This window comes from Hyaena hyaena, unplaced genomic scaffold (genome assembly GCF_003009895.1).
Source record: "Hyaena hyaena isolate Hyena2069 unplaced genomic scaffold, ASM300989v1 scaffold_5, whole genome shotgun sequence".
Taxonomy (NCBI): Eukaryota; Metazoa; Chordata; class Mammalia; order Carnivora; family Hyaenidae; genus Hyaena; species Hyaena hyaena.
In genome coordinates, this window is record NW_024080637.1 from 7121110 (window position 1) to 7146390 (window position 25281).

The following is a 25281-nucleotide window of genomic DNA, read 5'->3' on the forward strand; positions in this document are numbered from 1 at the left end:
CCAGAAAGGCCTTTCAGAAAGGCAACGGTACATGGCGACTCTTCGCCCCCTCGCCCAACTCCTTATCTATTTGCTCGCCTATTCCTGTGTTTACTCATGTCTGTACCTACTGATTTACTTTTTTAGCATTATTGTAGAGGACTAGGCAGCTGAGTTGGCAGAAGCCACCAGGGCATACAGAACCTTACCTGCAGCTCAAGGTGAGATCTAGGGACCACTGGCCATTGGCTAAGGAGGGCTGAGGGGCGGGGCTCCTGCCGTTACCAGAAGCCCATTGGGCTGAAGGTGTGAGGGAGGGGCGGAGGGCGGTCCTGGAAGACCTGCTGGGTGATGCTCTTCCAAAACCTCTGGGAGCCGGCCTCTCAGGCCTCCAGCTAACCCAGCCGGTAGGGGCTGCGCAGGCGCCTGTCGAGCGCGGGCAGAAGCCCGGTGGACACCGACCGTTGGGTTCTCGAGGGGCGAGGGGGCGGCGCGCGCGCGAGGGAAGCTCACGAAGCCTGCGCGCCTGGCCTTGGGCCCCCGAGAGGAAAGAGCTCTTGCCAAGGGAGGTGTGGGACTTGGGCAGGCGCAGTCATGCGTGACGCCGGCGGTTGCCGAGCCCCGCAGGCCAGAAGCTGGGGCCCGCTCCAGGGCAGGCTGTGGGCGGCGGCGGCGGCCGCGAAGGAGCAGAGCTACGAGTACGGCTCCGCGAGATACCTGCTGCTGTGCGGCCTCGGAGGCATGCTGAGCTGCGGGCTGACGCACACGGCCATCGTGCCCCTGGACCTGGTCAAGTGCCGCATGCAGGTGGACCCCGCCAAGTACAGGGGCATCGTCAGCGGCTTCAGCGTGACGCTGCGCGACGACGGGCTGCGCGGCCTGGCCCGAGGCTGGGCCCCGACCTTCCTGGGCTACTCCCTGCAGGGCCTGTTTAAGTTCGGCCTCTACGAGGTCTTCAAGATCCGCTACGCCGAGCTGCTGGGCGCGGAGAAGGCGTACCGGTGGAGAACCGGCCTGTACCTGGCGGCGTCGGCCAGCGCCGAGTTCTTCGCCGACGTGGCGCTGGCCCCCATGGAGGCGGTGAAGGTGCGCATCCAGACGCAGCCGGGCTTCGCGGGCACGCTGCGCGCCGCCGCGCCGCGCATGTACGGCGAGGAGGGCCTGCGGGCCTTCTACAAGGGCGTGGCGCCGCTGTGGCTGCGCCAGATCCCCTACACCATGATGAAGTTCGCCTGCTTCGAGCGCACGGTGGAGGCGCTCTACAAGCACGTCGTCCCCAAGCCCCAGAGCCAGTGCACCAAGGCCGAGCAGCTGGCCGTGACCTTCGTGGCCGGCTACATCGCCGGCGTCTTCTGCGCCGTCGTGTCGCACCCGGCCGATTCCGTCGTGTCCGTCTTGAACAAGGAGAAGGGCAGTTCGGCCTTGGGAGTTCTCCAGAGGCTGGGGTTCGCGGGCGTGTGGAAGGGCCTGATCGCGCGCATCATCATGATCGGCACCCTGACTGCGCTGCAGTGGTTCATCTATGACTCGGTCAAGGTCTATTTCAAGCTGCCGCGGCCCCCGGTCCCCCAAGGGCCCAAATCCCCGACGAAGCTGAAGTAGGCGTGGGCGTGTCGGCTCCAGTGGCCGATGTCCGCCCAGATTGCCATCCTGTGGGCGGCTGCGTCCAGGCAGTGCTAGCGTGGAAAATGTTCGGTTTTCTGGTTTGGGGGAGGGGACGATAGGTAGTCCGAGTTCTCTTTGGGCGATCCAAGAGGATTGCAGCCGTTTCATTTAGGGGTCCGGACCATTGTCTTTGGGGAGTCGGCATGGCTGCCTTAGCTCAGTAGCTTTGCAGCTATCGTAGGGAGAAAATTCTTAACGAGAACTAATGTTAGGTAATTTAGGATCCCTGGATTGTTTCTGCCTCGATCCACCGTTCGGTGGAGATTTCCTGAATAGCCTACTAATGAGGTTTTAAGGTCAGCACAAATTATGGGACAGGGAACAAAGTAAAATTCTGCTAAAAGGGTATTCACCTCAATAGAAATCGTGTACCTGTTGAGTAGATGATGGACTCATACCATATTTCCTGTTCATGTCCATTACAGGTAAAAATTATTAAAAGTCAAATTGTGACTTATATTGCCTGATAACTTAGAATGTATTCTCTGTTTTCAAAGAGACATGACATGAGAAGATCTGCATTTTCTCATTTTGCTTTGTCCAATTCTCTCCCTGATGTTGCTGATTAGAACAGAGCTCTCTCCAGGAAGTGCTACAATTGGATCAATGTGGAAAACCAAAATGAGATGAAGGGCAGTCTCTGAGAATAAATATGTAAAGAAAAGCCTCTGTTCTCTAAAAATTTCTTTTATACAACTCAGCTTTCAACAGCCATCCATCCAAAGAGGATCATACCACCCTGACATTTAAACACACACACATGAAACCCTGCAATTCCAATTTTTTGTTGAATATTAAAGAATGGTTTTGGTGACTTTGGAAGGAAAATCTCACTTTTAATGTCACAAGTGACATTCATTTAATTTGGTACATGTTTCCATGATCTTTACAATGGTTGAGGTTCATAAAATTTACTGAAATTATAAGGCACATTTTCAGTTTTCTGTAGCCTTCACATCTCTGCTTAAGGAAATTATAAATTAGTGAAATTCTGTGAATTAGAGATGTTTGTAGAATATGAGCAAGAAATAAACTTCAATGGGATATTTGCTCTAATTTCCCAGAATGTTACATGTTAGCCTTAACTTGTATTAAAGACTGCAAACTTAAAAGATGTTGATGTTTTAACTATGTAATAGCAAACTGTTCAGTGGTTAACAGAAGTTAAAAAGTGTCTAAATTTAAGTAAGTATATTTGAACTGTCTTGACTGAATAATAAAGAACTTGGAGGAAAAAATCAGAACTTGTGAATGAGCTAGAATGAAGTTTATATTTAGTGCCTCTATTTTGTTTATTATTGGGGAGGATGCATGGGAAGGATATTATGTATTTTTTTTTTTGTTTTTTTAAATGTTTATTCTTGAGAGAGGGAGAGAGAGCATAAGCAGAGGAGGGGCAGAGAGAGTGTGTGAGAGAGAGAGAGAGACAGAATCTGAAGCAGGCTCCAGGCTCTGAGCTGGCAGTACAGAGGCTGATGCCGGGCTGGAACCCACAAGCAGTGAGATGACCTGAGCTGAAGTTGGATGCTTAACTGACTGAACCACCCAGGTGCCCCCAGGATCCTATGTATTAAGACACTGACTTTCCTTAGGCAGTTGGCTTCTAGGTTTTTGAAAAGTTCTCAATGAAGGAGAATGATAAACAAATTTCAAAGGACTAACTTGTACAGATTCTTACTAGGAAAATTTTAATAGAGATATTTCTGTCTAGTGTTGCATTGTTGGAAGTTTCTTTGGTCAACAATTTATTAAGTTCTTTCTAGAAGTACTATGATTTAGGGATTTGCTGCAAAATCTTTGGAATTTCAAGATACCACTTGTTCTGCTCTGTGGTATTTCATGATTGCTCTGTTGAGAACACCAGATAATTTCTGTAATATACCACGAGAATTATAATCTAAGAAGAACTATTTGGCATGATTCTGACTATCATGAACATGGTCAAGGAAATGGGTTTACTTAGTGGAGGTCAGCAGTTTTCCTGTTCAGTTCCTAGATTTCTATTTTTCTCTTTTTATTGCTAGTTTATAAATGTCTGTCTGACTAAGTAGGGGCCAGAGTAGCTAACAGTAAAGAATAAAAATTAAGGTTAATAAAGGTTAATAAATAAAGTAAGGTTAATAAATAAAAGTTAATTAAGTAATGTAACGACTCTTGTACATTTAGAGTTACTGCAGATTTTTTTCCTAGTTACTTACTATTCCTTTGTTACAACTTAAACTTCTATTCAATGTTTTACTTTGTAATTGCCACTCAGTGAAATCATGCAAATCTGTTAGAATCAGAAAAGCCATAATGTATGTCTGGTATTGTGAGATATTTTATATGCATTTTCTCATAATCTCAATCCTTGAAGTAATGCATTTTATATATAAAGCAACAGACTTAGGGGCTGAGTACCTTTCTCGACATCATATTAGCTAGCAAGTGATACAGTCTGAATCAGAGCCCACATTTTCCTCATTACTCCAGCTCAGTGCCTTGACATAACCAGTCATTATTCTTTTCATAAACTGCTTTTTATAGTACCTCAAAAATATTTTTTAAATTTCTATTTGCAAAAAAAGATTTCTATATGTATATACCCTAAACCTTTCCTAATCTTGTACTAATGAAAAGTTTATAATGTATTTCAATTGGGGAAAACCTATGGCATAATTGCTTAGAAGTAATCAAGCTGCAAGATACTTACATATATTTAATTTAATATTTAAATCATTTTCCACACCAGGTCCTAACTTGAAGGGCCTGATGATATTAAAAACAGTGCTTCTTAATTTTTTTTTTAATTTGTGGTACTGCAGTTTCAAGGCTTTATTTTATCACATTTTCTAATTCTTTCCTCTGATCTTTAGTTCCTACACCTAAAAAAGCTGGCTTAGGCTATTTATCTTTTCCCCCAGCTGGTGATCAAAGTAGGTGTTTCAAATATATGAAATTAATTTCATGATAGGGAGCTGTAATCTCATCCATTGATCTATCCTTTGAGAAGTGAATAAAAGAGTAGGTAAAATCTTGAAAAACAAAGGCCATATTTACATGTTAAACCACACTGATAAAGATTGAAAAGAATCAAGGTATTAATGTTTCAAGTATTTGTCCTTGCTGTATAAATGTCTCTTTAGAAAGTATTTCTTTTGAGCCTTCAAAGGCAAAAATAATCACTGAAGCGAGAAGATCATATTTTGATAGGCAGCCATTCAATTATAGTATGCATGTTCAATGTCTTAAAGATCAATATTTAAAACATTTTTTTAATGTTTTATTTTCTTTTTTGAGAGACAAAGAAAGACAGAGCATGAGAAGGAGAGGGGCAGAGAGAGAGGGAGACACAGAATCCAAAGTAGGCTCCAGGTTCTGAACTGTCAGCACAGAAACCAATGCTGGGCTCGAACCCACGAATGGGAGATCATGACCTGAACCAAAGTCAGAATGCTCAACTGACTGAGCCTCCCAGGTGCCCCAAGATCAGTTTGTTTGTTTTTTTTTAATCGTGAGCAAAGAACTATTTGAAAGGGAATTAAATGTTAATATTATTTAGAAGGCTTTGTCTTGCTTTTCTGAATGCTGTATTTGGGTGGGTAGGTAGGGAGAACTCTAACAAGGTAATTATAACTAAGATGTGTGTGTATGTGTGTCCATTTTAGTTAACGTATTTTGAGACAGTGTTAGAGTATCCAAAATTTTTGAGGCAATTTGGTAATTCTGCCCATGCCCAGTCTGTTGATCAACATCTATCATATGCCAAGTGTTGTGCTAGGCAGAAGGGTTTCTGTGATGAGCATAATGCATGGTCCCTGCCCTCAAGGAGCTTACAGTCTAGTAGGAAAAGTAATTTACAGTCAGGCAAAGTGCTGCAAAGAAGTAGGGGGTGTTTTCCAGATGGCCAACAGACACATGAAACGATGCTCAGCATCACTCCTCATCAGGGAAATACAAATCAAAACCACACTGAGATACCACCTCACGCCAGTCAGAGTGGCTAAAATGAGCAAATCAGAGAACTCTAGATGCTGGCGAGGATGTGGAGAAACGGGCACCCTCCTACACTGTTGGTGGGAATGTAAACTGGTACAGCCCCTCTGGAAAACAGTGTGGAGGTTCCTCAGGAAACTAACAATAGAACTCCCTTATGACCCAGCAATAGCACTGCTAGGAATTTACCCAAGGGATACAGAAATGCTGAGGCATAGGAGCACATGTACCCCAATGTTCATAGCAGCACTCTCCACAATAGCTAAAACATGGAAAGAGCCTAAGTGTCCATCAACAGATGAATGGATCAAGAAGATGTGGTTTATCTATACCATGGAATACTACATGGCAATGAGAAACAATGAAATCTGGCCATGTGTAGCAACATGGATGGACCTTGAGGGTGTTATGCTGAGTGAAATAAGTCAGGCAGAGAAGGACAAATATCATATGTGTGCACGTATAGGAGGATTACGAGGAACTTGACGGAGGAACAAGGGGGAGAAGAAGGGGGGAAATGGTGGGGGAAAGGGAGAGAGGCAAACCATGAGAGACTCTTGAATGCTGACAAAAACTGAGGACTGATGGATGTGGGGGGGAGGGGGGATGGGCATGGAGGAGGGCACTTGTGGGGATGAGCACTGGGTGTTATGTGGAAACTAATTTGACAATAAACTATTTGTAAAAAAAAAAAAAGAAGAAGAAGTAGGGGGTGTTTGTAAGATTGTACATCTAAGTGATACCTGAAATGAGACCTAGAGGATAAGTAGGAGGTAGACTGGCAAGGAGAAGGTCCATAACAGTGGGCACACTATGTGCACCTGCCCTGAAGAAAGAGAAAGCCTGATGGTTTTGAGGAAGTGAGAGAAGTTCGTTTTGGGTGGAGCCTTTCAGTTGTAGAGGGGCTGGTATAAAATGAAGTAGGAAAGGTCAATAGGAAGAGGGTCACTCCAAGCTTTGTAGTTCTGGCTAAACATGTTGGGCTCCTTAGAGTGTTCCCTCAGCCATTGGAAAACCCATGAAGGACTGTAAGCATGGAATGACCTGCAGGTTGCTGTATGGAAAGAAATGGAGTGGAGTGAGAAGAGCTCAGTTAAAACGTTGCTATAATCCAGGCGAGAGAGACTTCATGGTAGCCTGGACTAGGATGATGACAGTGGGGACACTAAAGAACCATGAGGAGCCAAAAGGTGGAAATAACCCAAATGTCCATGAAAGGATAAATGGATGGATAAATTGGGCTATAAACATACAATGAGATATTATTCAACCATAAAAAGGAACAAAGGACTGACAGGAGCTACAAGTTGGATGAACCTCAAAGACCTTATGCTAAGTGAAAAATGCCAGACACAGAAGTCACATATTGTATGATTCACTTTTTTATATTACATCAAAATAGGCAAATTCATAGAGGTAGTAAGAGACTAGTGGTTACCAGGGGATGGAGTGAAGGGAATGGGAAGAGATTATTTAATGGATATGGAGTATCGTTCTTGGTTTTAAAAGCACGGAGAGGTGGTGGTTGAATAACCCTGTGAATACACTAAATGACACTTAATTGTCCACTTTAAGATGGTTAATTGAATGTTAGGTGTGTTAAATTAATTCCACCTCGATAAAGATATCATGAGATGCTTTATTCATATTAGCCCCAAAGTGGAAACAACCCAAATGTCCATCAACTGATGAATGGATAAAGAATGTCATATATTCATATGATGGAATGTTTTCTTTTTTTATTTAAAAAAATGTTAATGTTCAATTATTTTTGAGAGAGACATAGCACAAACAGGGGAGGGTCAGAGAGAGAGGGAGACACAGAATCCAAAGCAGGCTTCAGGCTCCATGCTGTCAGCACAGAGCCCGAAGTGGGGCTCCAACACATGAACTGTGAGACCATGACCTGAGCCGAAGTCAGATGCTTAACCGACTGAGCCACCCAGGTGCCCCATGATGGAATGTTTTCACCATAATAAGGAATAAAATACTATTTGACATAAAAGGAATAAGCGAATAAAATACATGCTGCAACATGGATGAAACTTGAAATCATTACACTAAGTGAAAGAAGCCAGACAGTCAAATATGGTATGCATTAATCTATATGAAATGTCCAGAAGAGGCAAACCCATAGAAAGTAGATTAGCAGTTGCTAGGGGCTGGGGTGGGGGGTGCAGGAATGGGAGGGAGAAATGGCGGGGGGGAGAGTGATCCCTAATGGGTACAAGGTTTCTTTTTGATGTGATGAAAGTGTTGTGGAATTAGTGGTGATGGTTGCACAATTTTTATTCTGCAAACCACTGAATGATACACTTTAAAAAGGTGAATTTCATGGTATGTGAATGCTATCAGTAAAGCTGAAAAAATATCTTGAGACTATAAAATGCACCTCGAATATCTTTTTCTTCCTTGAAATACAGCCCTTGCTTCTGTCTCTCTCAATCAAGATTCCAGCTGCAAAGATGGCTACTAGACCTATTGTGGTGATCATTTCGCAGAGTATGCAAACATCAAATCATTATGTTGTACACCTGAAACTAATATGATGTTATAGGTCAATTATACCTCAATTTAAACAATAAGAAACCTTGTGTGGAAAAAAAAAAAAGACTACAGCACATTAGTAAACTGCTAGCTGTGTCATTGTCATGTTAAATTCCATACAGATGAGTAGGGAAGAAATGCACCACGTTGTAAAGGCTGGAAATTGTCGCTAAGAAATGAATGATATCCTAATCTCTTAGGGATGCAGAGATCATTAATTTTGGAGAATTGTTAAGCCACCAACAATTTTGCTCTTTATTGTAAGAAAGAAGGAGGAACAGATGGATTTTAAGAAAAGCAGATGTGTGTGTAATATACAAGAGAATCTCCATTAACCAACGTGTTCAAGAATTGGTGGTTCTATTTAATGAACTGCAAGGTAACCAGAAATTCTTTTTTATCTTCAATTCTTGATGAATTTTTGTCTACATGTCTGATTCTCTTTTATGTTAAATATAATTGATTAATCAGGGATTTGTAAAGCTTCATGGCTATCAGTTATGAAAATCAATGCTTATTGTCTGGCCATAGAAGGTGTAGGGCTTTTGGATAGATGTATATTGACCCTACACATAAGTGGATATGGATGTGAGTATGTGTGTGTGTAGTTCTTAGTGTCACTTTGAAACCCTGTCATTTGCCTCTTTGCTAAAGCACAGTGAAGGAAATAATCTGGTTTACTTTAAGATTACTTACTGAGTATCTACTATATGATATTACCTCTATTATACCAGATACTTTCACATATTATCTTACTATAGTCCTACTTTGTGTTCTAGTAGGATGTTTCAAAAACTGGTGATTTCATGTGTAAACTATATATAGTCCTGCGAGTTATCACAGGGCACAAAATGGCAGGCTACATCTAAGGAAATCATATTCCTAAATGATTATTTTTAATACATATCACTATATCTTTCCTGCCACAAAAGGGGGAAATGTGTTTTTAGAAAATACTAGCAAAATTTGGTATTCTGGAAAGAGATTCAGTGGGTTGAAAGAACCCTGCCCCTTTGCAAGGCTGGTAATTCACATACACGTAATTGTTAGTCTTCAGACATGAATCAGAGCTGCTGACAGGGTGATTGTCCGTTTGTAAGAGGGTGGATGGAAACCTGGCAAAGAACCACAGTCCTTTCATCTCCATTAACGTTTGCATTCTGGCTGTAGTTACATCTCACTCCCAGATATAAGGATTTGTCACTGTAGTCGTCTTATACCTCAATGTCTCCCCCGCCCTTACCAAAAATACAAAGCTTTTTTGTTGTGCTAAATCTGTACCATTCATTTGATTCATCTGTTGTGTTTGGAAACTTTTGTTCTCTTGGATCATTACCTGTGCCTGATTAATGCTGTTACGAATATTTATAGCAGTGATTCATTGTGCCAGGTATTATGCTAACTACTTTACATCCAACGTATCATATTCACAACCATCCTGTGAGGTTGATATGTGTATGTTAGGATTGGGGGGGGTGGGGGCGTGTACAATAAACACAAAACCCAGTACACAGCAGGCTAAACAGTAGAAGACATTTATTGTTAACAAGAAATCTGGAGATAGGTAGACCAAGTTTGGTTCAATAGATCAGTGTTGCTCCAAGGACCTACACTCTTTGGGCCCTTCCGCTCTGCCATCTTTAATGTGTCAGTGACACCCCACTTGTTTTGAAGAGACAGCTGCTGTCACCAAACATCATGTCCTCACAACATCATCGGGATCAGGGAGCAAGAGGTCAAAGGCAGATGGGCTTTCTCTTCACGTGGCTCTCTTATCAGAGAGAAAAGTCTTTTCTCGGAAGTTTCTGCCAGATTTCCCGTTTGGCCTCATCAGCCAGAATTAGGTCACTTGCTTTCCTATGGACCCTGCACCCCAACCACCAGCAGCAGGAATGGACAACTTCAGGTCATTGCAATGCGTCTGCTGGGATTGGGCACATCGGGAGCTAAACAAAATCAGGATTTTTTGTCGTCATTGCCATCAGCAAGGAAGAGGAGTGAAATAGTTGGCGGACAACCAGGCTCTGCCCTTATGTTCTCCCCTGTTTTACAGATGAGGAAATGGAGGCTCCAAGAGACTGAGGAAAACCCAGAGTGACAGAACCAGGAATCAAACCAGGTCTGTCTGCCACCATAGCACTTTGTTGTCCCATTGCCTACTTTAGCCTGGAACTTGCTATGAGGCAGAACTATTATAGATCATATCAAGAAAGATTTATTACCGAGAGTGTCAGAAGAACTGCTTCCTAACAGTAACTAAATCACAGTGAAGTCTCCAAGTCAGGAATCTTTGTACAACGGCAATCCTGGATAAGCAGATATGATTAGATATAAATTTTGCTGTCATGCCCCAAGAAAGGGAAACTAGGTGAGCAAAAACACACGAAGAAACTTCCTAAAAGAAAGCAAATGTTTATCACACTTTTAGGCAAGCATCCTCAGTCTTTACATTCTGCACTTTTTCCCCCAATTGACTTTCCAGAAACGGCCACGTTCTTTCAAAAGCTGTATACTGGAAGAATCCGAAGGATTCATCAGAAGAACACGTTTCAAAGTGCCACTACTGATTTCTTCCTTAAGAAATGCATCAAGCATCTGATTTGCTGCTGATAAATTCTCCGTAAGTAGCATTATAATTAAGCACACACAAAACCATTCTGTGTTTCCAAGAGTACAGCTGGGCTGGCACGGAATTGGCGATAGCGCACGGGCCCCGAGCGGGAGGGTTCCATTGCATCTCAACTACCATGTACCTTCTTTGTGTGGCGACTGAGCCGTCTCCCCCACTCCGCCCCAGCACCCTCTGAGTCACAGGCCATTGCCCATTCACCCCGTGTCTGTCACTGAGCTACTTTAGTGGGCACCTTCACTGAGCCTTGACACTGGCTGTCCTCCTTCCAAGCGCTGGTCAGAAAAAAACATGCCAGGAAACCCAAGGGGTACACCTCTCCCCGCAGGACTCCCTACCACCCCCAGACTGGTGGACTCGGCCCTTGGAAATGAAACAACGCTATGTAGCAAAATGGGGGGGGAGAGGCAGTGAGGGGGAGGGGGTGGCAGGAAAGGGCTGAGAGAGGAGACCAGGCTTCCAAACCTGGCTTCACCAGTGCTGGCTCCTGCGGCTTTGGCGAATTACTTGACCTCCAGCTCCCCCGGCCTCAGCTTCCTCATAGGTAAAATGGGGAACCCCAGCATCTACCTTGAAGACTGGGAGAATTAGCAATAATTTATATAAAACACATGGTATAAAATAAAAGCTCACTCTATTATTATCATATTATTACTACCAGCTCCTTCGTAAACACGAAAGTCTGTTAGCACAGAAAAATTTAGCCTGTGTTCTTATTGTTCTTATGGTTGTTCATGGATACATACAGGATATATTTGCTTTAATTTTTAATGCATCATAAAGTACACAACGCTTTGTGGGAAATGCAGCGCAGAGGAAAAACGAAAAGCAAGTAGCCTGGGGGTGTTGTGTGTAGAAAAGCCAACAGTGGCAACCCCATCTCTCCCTGGCTTCTATGCAAACAATTTCCTTTACAAATGTGTTTTTGGTATGCAAATCACTCTATGCAGATTTCTGTGTGCAAAATACAGCATAGAAAAATGGCCCTCTTGCCAAGGAAGATAGGAAATGTTGGCTGCCATCAAATGAATTAGCTGCAAATTTTAGATTTCTTTTGCTACTGCTCTTTCTAACAATGTATGGGGGGGGTGCATATTTTTGGCACATTAAACTGAACTATTCTGGCTTTAGGTTGTGTGTTCTTGTGATAAAAGTGCGCTTATTGAAGCCTGTAACTACCTTTTGAAACCATAATAATGTTTAGTGGTGTTTAACTTAGCGTTTCACAACAGCGTGCCACCGCCAGTTAGTCAAAGGGCTCGTTCTAAAGTCCCAGATGGCTTCTCACCCCAGGTTAGGTCTCCATTACTTCCTCCTTTTCTGGGAAGATTTGTGCTTATTAACAGACATAAGTTTATATTTTGGAAACGTTTTCCTCATAATTAATGTATGTCTTAGCAAGTGAAAGGAATACATTTAATATTAAAATCATCCTGTTCTAAGGATGGGAACATGGGAAGCTAGCTCTTAATTCACATGGCATTATTTAACCATCCAGGCAGAAAATAATACGTCTTTTTTCACGGTGTTCCTTAATCCTTTCAAAGTTTTTTCCTACTGGCTCCTCTTGTGAGGAAAAACTTGTCACAGGTCACTTGTAACAAAGGACCCAGGCCTGGCTGTTCTGTTCTTAGTCTCGCTCAGGAAAAATAGCACCTGTCAGTCAGTGGATGGCCCCACCCTGCTTCCCCTCTCTCTTCTTGCCTGTCTCTTTCACCCAAGCATTTTTTGCTACTTTTGGATGTTTCAAACTGGCCAAATGAGACACTCATTAATTTTACAAAAACAAAACTTAACCTGGAAGCATTTTTCAAAACAAAGTACCTCATCTGAGAGAGAATGACAAGTCAGCTTTACTTCTGTCAGACATCGGGAATGACTGGAAAAGAGGGAGGGGAGTAATATCTTCACTCATTCGTTTACTCACTTATGCGTACATCCATCCATTCATTCAACATCGTGCTCAGCGCGTCGGGCATTACCGTAGGCACAGGAACACAAACACGAAACTGGTCATGACCGCTGAGGAATTCACTGTCTACCAGAGGAAGCAGATGTAGAAACAAACTGGCACTGATGTCCGCGCAGAAGCCTGTACGATGCATAGAGGGGGTACAAAGGTGGAATCAGTAACTCCATCACCCCTGCAGTGAGGAGAGATTTTGGAGGACTTGCCTCTATGAAATGTTTTGAAGAATGAATAGGTATTCTCCAGGTGGGTAGGGGTGAGCTGGGGGAGAGAGCACTCAAGGCAGAAGGAACGGTAAGTACAAAGGCACAGGGCCCTGAACCAGAAAAGGGTGGGAAAGCTTTCACTGGGGGAAATTTCTTTGGCCTAAGAACAGAGAAGGGGAGATGTATGGGAAACATTCTCAATATCTCATGTATTTCCCCTTTTTAATTTCTATTCCACTACTCATGTTAGGTCAGCTTATAGTTTGTCCAAATTACTGCTGTGGCTTGTAACTGATCTTGTCGCCCTCAGTCTCTTCCCCTACTAACGTGAGAATATTTCAAAAGCCACCTTCTCACACACACACACACACATACACACACACACACACACACACACACACACACACACACTGACACTGATGTGGGATAAATCCTGAGCATCTTACCCAGAGTATTTGAGGCTTGTTATGAGCCGACCCCACCCCTCCACACCACTGGCATTGATTGCTTCCTGCTCCACTACCTGCCCCTCATGCTGTTTCTCAGGTTCAGGCTCCAAGTGTGGCCCGCCGGCTTCCTGCTCCCTCCTCTACCCACATCAATCCTGCTGACCAAGCTGTCCATCCCTTACTGATCTTCACGTTAGTCCTTTAAGACTTAGCTGGAGCACTCTTTATCTGTGGGATTGGCTCCATCCTCTGTCTCCCAGCATTGTGTTAGGGACTAAACAAAGGTTTTAGAGTCCCCAGAGTGGGCTTCCATCTTGCCTCTGGCTTTACACAAGTTCCTGAGACTCAGTTTCACCAACTGTAAAAGATGACTGCCTACCTTGCCCAGCTGTTCTCAGATTATCAACAGAGCTTGTTCATTTAGTGTCCTTGGACATTAGAGCTATTACTTGTTATAATAATTCAACCTCTTTGTGAAATTCAAGCAGTAGTAACCACCCTTCAAACTTGCTGTGAGGTTTATATAAACTGATGAGCAGGAAACTTTATACTCTATACCCTTTAGATAAAGCTAATTCTTATTGGTATCTCTAGTAACATACTCATTCTTTTTTTCATGCATTCATCCACTTATTTAACATTTATTAAATTCCCAAAATCGGGGAAATCAACATGAATTTGAAATGCCCCCAAAGAGCCTCAGGGAACAATCAGACAGGGAGGCGGTCAAGTCTAAAACCAGGTGGGGAGCCCTGTGACCAAACTAGGTGCTGAAGAATGTGGGAAGAGCTTAGGGGTTAGTTTCAGAACTGCTGCCCCCGTGCTTGGGTCCAGAAGGATGAGGTGAGAAGGGGAAGGGCGTGGCAGGTAGAAGGAACTGGGTCAACCCGCCCCAGGAGGTGTGAGGCTGCTTAGGGTGTTGGGAAACAGCAGTGAGGGCCAAGGAGCCCGGTCTGGGGCTGAGCATTAGAGAAGAGAGTAGGGCCAGGTGATCCTGCTGTGGAGGCCGGACAGGCAGCCCTGGCCCGGGCTGAAGGGTCTCAGTGCTGGTGTGCTGGAGCAGTAAGGAGGGCTCCACAGCTCCCGCCCACCTGAGAGCTCCTTGAAGGCAAAGATCACAAACGGCTTCAGTCTCTCTTATTTCCCCATGGTTTTCAAGGCCCATGGGGCATAGTGCAGAGCAGTGAGTCTAGAGGGTAGACCATGACGGGAAGTTCTAAAGTGCAGCAAGGACCCCACACCCACACCCCACCCCAGCCACCACCCTGGCGGTGCCCCCTGAGCCCCCAACTTCCTTCTTGGCACTGAGGGGTGGGGGGAGGCGTGTTTTTGCCAAGGAGCTGGGGTGTCCATAATGTAATAAGGCAAGTCAACAGGAAAATAGGGTTTGTGTTACAGAATTTCACTTGGACTAAATTTTGCTGAAATGCATACAGTTACAAACTGAAGGACAGTCTGCCAAAATACTTTAAAAGTTGCAGGAAATGATTCCCTGTAACGGTTATCCCTTTTAAAGCACTTTGAAGTCCACGGGACAGGGCCAGCCACCATGTAGGTGTTAAAATAAACACTAATTTGTTGATCACAAAGTGGGCTAAAGGGTACTGATTATAAGTTGGTAGCAGTTGAGGGTTAATGACCTTTTTTCCTCCTCCATATGTGGAAAAATAACCACTTAGAATAGAAACACCCTCTCTCCAAATACACAGAATCCTGTCAGGTCTGGTACTAATGTTACTACCACCCTCTGAAGTTAAGGTTTAGAAAATAAACACTTGAAAGTCTGCCCAGATTGTTGTAATCTTATTAATCTAACAAAGAGACTCAGTAACTGCCTCAACCAGGGGGAGCTGTGTTTACCATGTAATTTGCAAGTAGCTGATAAACACATCCCTGCCCCACTTGCAGAAAAATCTCATACTCCCTGCAAGGAAGCAGTTGGCAGACAAGCAGTAATAAAGGATTAGAGACCCCAAAACCATGGTTTAGGTCCTGGGTAAACGTTTGCTCATCTCCCCTATCCCCGACCTCCCAGCCCCCTGCCGTCTTCCCAAGTTCCGAAGAGTGGTATGTGGTTTCTCCTGGGCGTGTTCTCCTAGGGCTTCTGGCCCTTCCGGGCAGTCTACCAACTTCTCCCTATGAGAGATACCTGCCCTCGGGTCTGGCCGGTCAACTCTGAGGCCATTCTGGATTCTGTGGTGGGTTTTTAGAGCTATCTTCTCTCCCTAGTCCACGGGAGTGGTAATTGACCACGGAGCATGGCTCCTCTGGGAGTTCTTGGTCGCAAACCTGTAGGACGACCTCTGGCTAACTCAGCAGAAAAGGAATTTATTGCAAGAACAGGGGGCAGGAGCCAAGGAGGCAGGAGCCATCCCTTCCTCATAACTACCGGCTTTCCAAGTCGCATCCAAATGTGGTCCTGCGACTCTGTCTCACTCGCTCGGGATTCAAACCCCAGCAGGGGTCGCATGTTTAGCTGCCCCCCAGGCCCCCCAGGCCCACCTTCTTGCCTCCTTCTTGCAGAGTTAGCCCTGCCTCCCACCAGGACCCACACAAAGAGGAAATTTGGATGTTGGGTTGGCAAAAGATGAAAAATGTCCATTTCCCTGCTCTCAATAACGATAGCTAACATTACGGTGCACTGTGCCACGTACTTTAAAGGGATGAACTCATTCAGTCCTCACAATGAAGATAGGGCTTCATTTTCCAGGTGAGAAACTGAGGCACAAGAAACTGAGTAACACGTTCGAGGTGAAACAGCTAAGAAGTGACACAACTGTGAGTCAAGTTTCACCAGGGGCGGGGCGGGTTAGACAGATGTCAGTTATTGTCAGTAGAGGTCCTGGAAACTACAGATGAACCTTGCCAAAAATGAGACTTTCACATATTAGCTAGCTCCCCCGGTTTCTGCCTCGTACCTCCTCACCTTCTTTCTGCCCCATCTTGCTTTGCTTCCAGGCCCAATCGACTCCCACACCCACCCTGTGTCCATCATCCATCTAGGCTCTTGCCCCCAGCCACCCTCCTCACCCCCATCTGTCTGTGCAGCACCCCTCCTGGCTGGGAAGAGTCTGTGGCCCCAATCCAAAATGTACCAGGATACAAAATGCCATGATTAATTCTATGTGAGAAACTCCTCCACTGTATTTTAAAAACTGTCTATCCTTATGAGGGTCTGTTCCAGGCTCTGAATCATGAAAATCAATGAGCATGTTAACATTTATAATCTAATATTTCTACGGTTTTTAAAAAATATCTTATCAGTGATTATAACATGTATAGCAATAGAATTTAACATTTAGGGATTTCTATTACTTTTTTTAAGTTGGCATATTTGGAATCTGGTACATGGTGGGTTCCTAAACAATATTTGCTCCATCGAGGAAAGAACCAGAGGCTTGTCACTCTGGAAATAACAGCCTTTATTGAAAGATTGACTTTTTTTGTGTAGTGAGCATATTACAAATAAAGCCTCATTTTCAGTCTTCAAGTATCCTAATTTTTTAGTCCTTTATTTATTTCCCTATTCCTTGTAGATTACCGATTACCTCCAATTGCACTGTTGGAAAGGGTTTTGTTTTGTTTTGTGTTTTTTTGGAAATAATTTTTGTTTTCCCTTCATACACACAGCATGAGAGAATTCCTTGTGTTCCATGCCATTACTGAAATCTAAATACGGTGACTTAGAATCTATCAGGCAGGAACTGTGTCTTCTTCGGCATAGCCCCCCATCCCACTGTGATTTCTCAGCAAGACCTAACAATTATTCATAATTGTAGTGGGCTTGATAGTTAAAGTCTGAACAGTAAACCCATCGTTCTAAAAACAAAAATATGCAGTGTATTATGTCTTTTGCAGTACCCAGCTGTTGTGAAAAGATACCCGACAAACTCCTTAAACTCAACTCTGGGTAAAGTTTCTAAAATGACAATGGGCCAGTACTTTAACAATAAATGTGTTTTGAATAAAAAAGTAACTTAGGATTTAAGGCTCCAGGAGCAGGGCGCCTGGCTGGCTCAGTCAGTAGGGCCTGTAACTCTTGATCTTGGGGTTGTGGGTTCGAGCCCTATGTTGGGTGGAGAGATTACTTAAAAATGAAATCTTTTAAAGAGAAAGAGAGATTCCAGGAGTGATACAAAAAGGAAGGGAAAGGCCTCAAGACGCCTTTTCCTAGATGAGAATGATTGAATTTGTTTCCACCAGCTTGATCCTTTCCTGAAGGCAGTGAACCGGAGTGCATCCAGCCACCCTCAAACATCTCATCAATCCCCTGCCACAAAAATGAATCAACGTTACAGCCAGACTCTTATTCTACCTCCCCTCAGCCAGAGCACCTGCCAGGCTGCGTTAGAGACTGGCGATGCCAACACAGATGGGAGTCCGCGCTTTCCAGTGCTGGGGGGCCCCTGGGGAGGAAAGGAGGAGCCCCCACAGCTAAACGCTGCTTCTCCTCCTAGACGAGTCGGGCTCACACTCCCTCCGGCGTAGATCTGTCATATGCTGTCGTCAGCAGCAGAGCAGCCGGGCAGATGTGTGCTGGTCAGACAGCTGAGATGCCAACATGGTGGGGTGGCTGCCAGGGCATGTTTGCGGGGAGTGGGGGGGGGACATGCTGGTCTATCAGCTGCTGCAAAGGCAGGCCTTGCCCCTGGTCACTTGGGCTTGCCTCTCCCGAGTGTCTCAGCCCCATAAAAGCCATTTCCTTAAAAATTGCTCTAAGGTTGCTGGTCACAATGTAAGTTCCTCGAGGGTAACCACCTGGCCTGTAGGGTGAATGGTAGCTTGCAGGGCATCCCCTGAAACCTCAGTGGCCCAATAACAGTGATCCATTTTCTGCCTGGACAGGCCAGTGAGAGTCTCCTGAGGTCCCTGGGCCTCTCTGTGGGACGGACGGATCTGGAGACAGATTCTAACACAGCCACCACGGCAAGGTCCCTAACCAATTTGTGCCTCACAGCAGGGATAATAATACCCACCTGCAAAGGTTGTCGTGAGGCTCACAAGTGCACACGCACGGCACGGGGCATGGACCTGGCAGGCTCCAGGTGTCCTGTTTGTGGACTTGTTTATGGTCAAGATCTTTAAGACGGCCACACATATGCCACTTAAGAGTTGTACTGAGTCAGAAACATCCCGCATGGCGATGAGCCAGGAGGGAGTCCCAAGTGCAGGAGACTTCTCCTTTCACTGAGCTTTCTAACAGGATTTAGACCCCCACCTAGGCCCTGGGATGAGGGCCTAAATCCCTCCTGGGTTTCCTTAGATTGGTCTGTGAGAGGGCTTGCAGACTACCCTATAAGTGCCTCTCTGTCTCTCTCTCTTTATTTATTTTGTCTCTCTCTCTCTCTCTCTATTTATTTTGAGAGAGAGAGCACAAGCAGGGGAGGGGCAGAGAGAGAGAAAGAGAGAAAATCCAGGCAGGCTATGCATTGTTAGTGCAGAGCCCAACACGGGGCTCAATTTCACAAACCTTGAGATCATGACCTGAGCCCAAATCAATAGTCAGATGTTTAGCTGACTGAGCCACCCAGGCGCCCCTATAAGCGCTTTTCTTAAAATAACTTTCCTTTCCTTTTGTGGGCGTTCCTTTCTTAGTTGGCATTAATGACTTCAAAGAGCCAGAAGGGACCGGAGTGACCATCTGGACCCCAGATGGGGTAACTAAGGGCTGTGGCAGAGCTGTGGGTGACATCCCCGGACTCCCCGTCCAGTGCTCCTTCTGTTCCACATGCTGCCCTGGGCATGCAAGTCTTGAAGTGTAGTTGCCGAGGAAACACTGTTCAGACGTGCTGCTCCCACTGCCCTGGCAATACAGCCCGCCTTGCGCAGGAAGGAAGGTGGGCAGCAAACACTGTGCTTAAAGCCGCTGATTTGGGGTTTGGCCGCTATTGACTGGGGGAGCCTCCTAGAAGGTTGACCACGAGTCGTCCTGGCACCACTGTCTGGAGACTCACATGACCTTTTCCCACTGCTTTCTTCAGATCCTGCGAAGCTGATGCCCTGAGGGTGCACTCCTCTCCTTGCCAGGCCCAGACGCTACCCACATACCTGTGCCCCCATCCTTCCCCCACCTCCTGGCAAACCCACCCCGAGGACAATCCTGCAGTCACCCTCCTCTGTGCCTACCCAGGCTACTGAGCGCTGCTGGGTTCTCAGCACTGCTGGGCTGTTCCCATCTGTCATTGTCCCCATTCCAGCCAATCTGCAGCTCAGCCCCTTGTGGGTCTCCTGGGCCGCCTCCCTACTCCCCCATCCCCTGGCTCCAGCTCTCTCTCAGGGGACTCTACGCCTCCATGTCCTCTAAGCTGCTGGCACCACTGACCCCTACACCCCCTTCTCCTTGTACCTGGAAGTCATCTTCTGTTCCCCTCTCCCTTCCCTCAGGCTGTCCATCTCACTTCTGGACAGGTACTTTCTCTCACTTCCCATGGCCACTGTCACCTCTAGCTTGGGTTCTTACCCTAGCTGCCATGGGCACCTTGCCCCCAGCCTGGCCCCCTCACTCAGAATGGATGCCGAATGGGTTAGCTGTTCAAGTCAGGTTCCCTCCCCATCCGTGACCCTCAGGGCTCCCCTGGCTTCCTGGGTGGGGTCTACCCCTGACTTTGGCAACGCATCCATGGCCCTATGTGATACGGTGACCACCAGCCACTCTAGCCACGGTCCTCCCGCTCTACCCTTCCTACTTCCTGGGGCTTCCTCATGCAGACCCCCTGCCTGGCAGCCCCGCCTCCCTCCCAGCTCCCCTCTCAGCTGACCGACTCCTTGGCATCCTTGGCATACTTCCAGACCCAGCTCCTTTGCATCACCACCTCCTGGGGCAATCCTCATCCCTCCTGCAGTTAAGGTCACAGCCCCCCATCACTCCTCTGTCCCGCCTGGATCACAAGCTGCTGCTGTCTGTCTGTACATTTGTCTCCCATGAAGCTGGAGTGTCCTTCCCAGGCAGGGGCCACACTCCATTCACCTGTGGACCCCCAGCCTGGCACAAGGTGGGCGGCCAGTGACTAACCTGTGATGGAGTTCAGGTGGGAATGTGAACATGCAAAGCCCACACCTCTGGTCTGGCCAGACCGAATAGCATATCCCATATCTCCAACTTCAACTCTTCTTCAGCTCTGAACAGGGCTACGGGGCCAAACAGTCCCAGCTTCCAATATTGACTTGACCACTTGCTAGTTTGGAGACTTTGGGCAACCTTTTTGCACCTTGGTTTTCCTATGTGCAAAATGGGGATGATAATGCCTGCCTATATGGCTCTGATAAAATGGAGTGAGAGGATGCAGATAAGGGCTCGGTAGAGGGTCTGTACATAGTAGACACTTAAAAGTGGAAGTTAGTACCTCAGTGGACTTTATAGTAAACATGTATTAAGTATATTAGGCCTGAATCCACTAGGTTACGCTATTATATTAGCCATCTATGTCACCAACCCAATGTCTTCATTGGTTTTAAAAAGGGGGGAAGATTTGGTTAAAATGGTTACTAGATTCACTCCCAGCTCAGATTGTCTGATGCTAAGATTCTTTGATTCTACAATTTCATGAACTACCGTATGAATCCTGAGGCTCTATAGTGGTGTTTAAGGGAAAATGCATCCAAAACTTAATTCTACTGAAGGGCAAAAGACTAGCATTGGAAGAGGAGGGCACTTGTTGGGATGAGCACTGGGTGTTGTATGGGAACCAATTTGACAATAAATTACATTATATATTAAAAAAAAAAAGTCTGGCATTAGGAAGCCAAGTCAGTTGGCAAGTCGTTACCTGCAAATATTTCCATCCATATAGGAAGGTGACTTTCCTTCTGAAGGGTTCAGAGGCAGAAATGCTCCAAACAGCCACTTTGTGAATCTCAACAATGTGCAGCATTCCAGCAATCACCATGAGTGGCTGGGGGGAGTTGTGTCTGCAAAATGCAGCCTTCTAGATGAAATTTGCAGAGAAATAGAGGCTTTAGACATTACAGTGTTTTCAAATATCGTTATTACTGTTCTATAAATAACCCACGCCCACTGCATATCAGGTGCCACATGGGAAATATTGGATTCAGTTGGAGATTTTCTTAAAAGACACATAACAGCACCATATGCCAGTCATCTTGGATAATATTTATGTACATGCTGCAGAAGCAAAGATTAGCTGTGTCGATATGTATAGAAAAATGCGACAAAAGAAAGTCTGTGGGGTGTGTATTATCTGCACTTATGATCAAAAGCATTTGCCTAATTTGTTTGTGTCTTTAAGGGCTATTTCATCCGTAAACTACAGAAAGGTTGGAGGAGTCAAGAATTAATACAACAATAATCAGGGGGAAATTATCGGAGATCCCTGGGGTCTCCCACTACCAGTAGTTCAGAGCCTGTACAGCTAAAACGAGCAGTTCCAGAGCTGTGAACAGCCATTAACCCTTCCACTGGCTTCTAACTACTGGGATTCAAACACAGTCCATTCCTTTTCAATTGTCCTTGCCAGCAGACCAAAGGAGAAATTGCTCGGAGGAAGAAAAGTTTTTACATAGGAGACAAGCAAGGGGAAAAACTATTCCCACTAATTCAATTCCAAGTACAAATTTGCACAGAGCACTGTGTAAATAACCAGTCAGCTATTTTAGTAGATGGGTGCTATGGACTGAATTGTGCGCCCCCCCCACCTTCATATGTTGGACCCCTAACCCCCAATGTGATGGAATATGGAGATGGAGCCTCTGGGACGTAATTAGGTTTAGATGAGGCCATGAGGGTGGGGCCCCATGATGGGATTAGTGCCCTCTAAGAAGGCATAGCTGAGAGCTTGCTTCCTCTCTGTGCCACTTGAGACAGAGTGTGAAGGTGTCCACAAGCCTGGAAGAGTGTTCTCACCGGAACTGCACCCATCTTGGACTTCAGCCTCCTCAGAACTGGGAGAGAATAAAGATCTGTGGTTTAAGCCACCCAGCCTGTGGTATTTTGTTATGGTGGCCCAAAGGGACTACTGTGCTGGGGTTCTCGCACTCCGAGCTTTTGTCATTTGACAGCAGTGAGATCAAAATTCGGGATTACGTTAAGCAAAGAGACACCCTCAAGCAGCCATGGAGGCACTGGGTGTGTTGCCTTTGACAGGCTGTTGAGGGTGGGTGTCGCTGCCTCCTATTTTCTTGTCAGAGCTGGTTATTGACTGAAAGACATGTGACTATCTGTTGGAAATCAGTCTCAAGCTAAAAATATGACATTGTTTAATCATTTGTAGAACAGAGCAGGACGACGCAACACCCTAATGCCAGCAAATGGTTTGAAATGGAGCAACACTATTGCGGAACCCCAGGCGGGGGAGGGCTGGGAGCAGGGACAACTTCGTTTACTGTGAATTGCATTTCTCTTTACTGCACGGTTTCATTTTTAATTGCAAAGTGTCTGCTTGAGCAGTTATTACTGGAATTTATTTTTGTAATGAAAGCCCTTTGTTAAATCGCGGTTTTATTAACAGTGACATGAACTGGAGTTTGCTATAATAAATAAGATGCTGAAGTGCTTTCCAAATTGGGAAGAAACCCTCTGCAGCTCACCCCAAACCTTAATACGACTGTTAGGCAGGAAAAAGCCGTGACCTAATTGTATTATCTGAGAATTCACGGGAGCTTCGTTGAGCAGGCTGCCGGCTTGCCTGGCTGCGGGAAGCTCGTGTCCTGGATTTGATTCGCCCTAAAATAGCTGTGTGACCTGGAGCAAGTCCCTTCCCTTCTCTGGGCCTTGGCTTCCTCATCTGTTCAAAAGAAAACGAAAACAACACCAGGAGGCTGGATCGTTCTGCTCTGACATTCTCCTTAGGACTCTGAGCGCACTCAGCAGCAGGCAGCTCTAAAAGATGAATTCCCAGACCTGGCAGAAAATGAAACGTTAGGGGCGCCTGGGTGGCTTAGTCGGTTAAGCGTCTGACTTTCGCTTGGGTCATGATCCCGTGGTTTGTGGGTTCGAGCCCCGCGTCGGGCTCTGTGCTGACTGCCAGCTCAGAGCCTGGAGCCTGTTTCAGTCTGTGACTCCCTCTCTCTCTGACCCTCCCCTGCTCACGCTGTCTCTCTCTCTCTCTCCTAGAAATAAATAAAACATTAAAAAAAAAATTAAAAAAAAAAAAAAGAAAATGAAACGTTAGGGACAGAACTGAAACATAAAAACCACTTACCCAAGTATGGAAACCCCAGTTGTCACCATCATTATCTTGTCCTTCGTGATGCACCAGCTCTAGGCTTTGCTTCATGTTGGCGGCTGGTGGGGGTGGGGGCCGTGGAGAGGGGAGGGAAGGGGTCCAAAGCCATGTGTGGGCGCCTCCAGGTCATGGGAGAAAGGGCCCAGGCCAAGGTTGACAGGGAAGCTGGCTCAAGAGTGGCCTGGGGGAGCAGGCTGTTGAGAGGTGCACCTTGGGCACTAGGTGAGGACTCTGCTCCTGGGTGGACTGGGCAGGGATGAGGCAGAGCCCAAAGCACAAGGGGCTAACGCCTCCTTCCCAACCTGAGCCAGTTGCTAGCAGACATGGAGCCTCAAGCAGCAAGCAGGCTGGCCAAGCTCCTGCAGCCCCATCCAGTGGGGCCGCTGAGTGCTGGCCTGGAGGCCGGGTGTGTTTCTCCGGCCGCCATAACCAAGTACCACAGGCTGGGTGCTCAAAGGACAGAAATGTATGTTCTCACAGCTCTGGAGGACAAAGTCCAAGATCAAGGTGGTGACGAAGTCCAAGATCAAGGTGGTGACGGCGTTCATTTCTTCCGAGGCCCCCTCCTTGGCTTGTAGATGGTCATTTTCTCCTCCAGTCTTCACATGTCTTCCCTCTGCCTGTGTCCAAATATCCTCTTCTAAGGTGGAGTAGGGCTCACACTAATCACCTCCATTTGAATTTAATCACTTTGTTAAAGACCTTATCTCTAACTACAGGTATATCAGTGGGTTCCGGCTTCCACGAATGAACTTGGAGCGGACACAATTCAGCCCCTAACAGGAATCTCCTTGATGCTGTACTTTTATAGGTACCCTGTATTGGTTTCCTGGGGCGGCCGGAACAAATTGCCACAGACTGAGTGGCTTAAAGGAACCTCGATCCGTTTCCTCACAGTTCTAGAGGCTGGACGTTTGAAATCGAGGGGTCGGCAAAGCCATATTGTTTCTCCAAAAGCTCTAGGGGATGTTCTTTCTTTACTTTTCCCCGTTATGGTGCTCTGTGGTCTTCCTCCCATCTCTGCCTGCACCTGACATAGGTGTGCTGTGGCTAAGCTTCCTCTCTCCTTACAGGTGCGCCCTGGTCCAGTCTGACCCCCGGTAACTCGACTGTCCCTGCGAGACTCTATTTCCAAATTAGGTCGCATTCACAGGTAGTGGGAGTCAGACCTTGAACTTATCTTTTGGGGGGACAAAATTCAACCCGCAGCAGACCTCCTCTTATGCCCCCGCCCTCCTGGACTCAGAGCGACTTGGGTATCATTATTTTGCAGAAAGGTTCAGAAAAGAGCGCTGACTGGCTTCCCTTATAGCATATTTTTTGAAATGACTCACATCTTTCTCTTTCCCCGGTCCCTTTCCTCTCCCTCCCTTTGTCTCTTTTCTTTCTTCTTCCCCTTCCCCTCACTCTTGTCCTGCCCTGTTTTTCTCTCCGTTCTGCCTTTCTCTCCCTGGCCCCCCACTCTCCTCATGGCACCTTGCTTAGGTATCTGCCCGGAGGACACCGCCTTTTTCTCAGACACGATGACCAGGAAGAATGTCCCTCAGTTGTTATAAAAAGCCGGAGTCTCTACTTTGTTCCGGTGACCACATGAAGGCTTTCCTTCCCAGCTTGTCATGGATTGAGGCTGCTTTTTTCAAGTATTTTATAATAATTATTTGGCTTTTCACCTTTCTACATT

At 46.0% G+C, this 25281-nt stretch overlaps 1 protein-coding gene across 8 annotated transcripts; it reads left to right on the forward strand.

Annotated features, from left to right (window-relative positions):
* On the forward strand, positions 1-25281 carry LOC120236369 (phosphate carrier protein, mitochondrial-like). Of its 8 annotated transcripts, none has more exons than XR_005529651.1 (3): positions 1-27; positions 127-200; positions 2144-2281. XR_005529651.1 is itself a non-coding variant. In XM_039239133.1 (2 exons), the coding sequence occupies exons 1-2, from the start codon at positions 574-576 to the stop codon at positions 2267-2269; spliced, it is 543 nt and encodes a 180-aa protein (XP_039095064.1). In that variant the 5' UTR covers positions 207-573; the 3' UTR covers positions 2270-2885. The 8 variants fall into 8 exon arrangements, 1 of the variants encoding a protein (XP_039095064.1); XR_005529652.1 differs by lacking the exon at positions 2144-2281 and adding exons at positions 10649-10786; positions 25086-25281 and having other exon boundaries at positions 6-200; XR_005529657.1 differs by lacking the exons at positions 1-27; positions 127-200; positions 2144-2281 and adding exons at positions 10224-10285; positions 10649-10786; positions 25086-25281.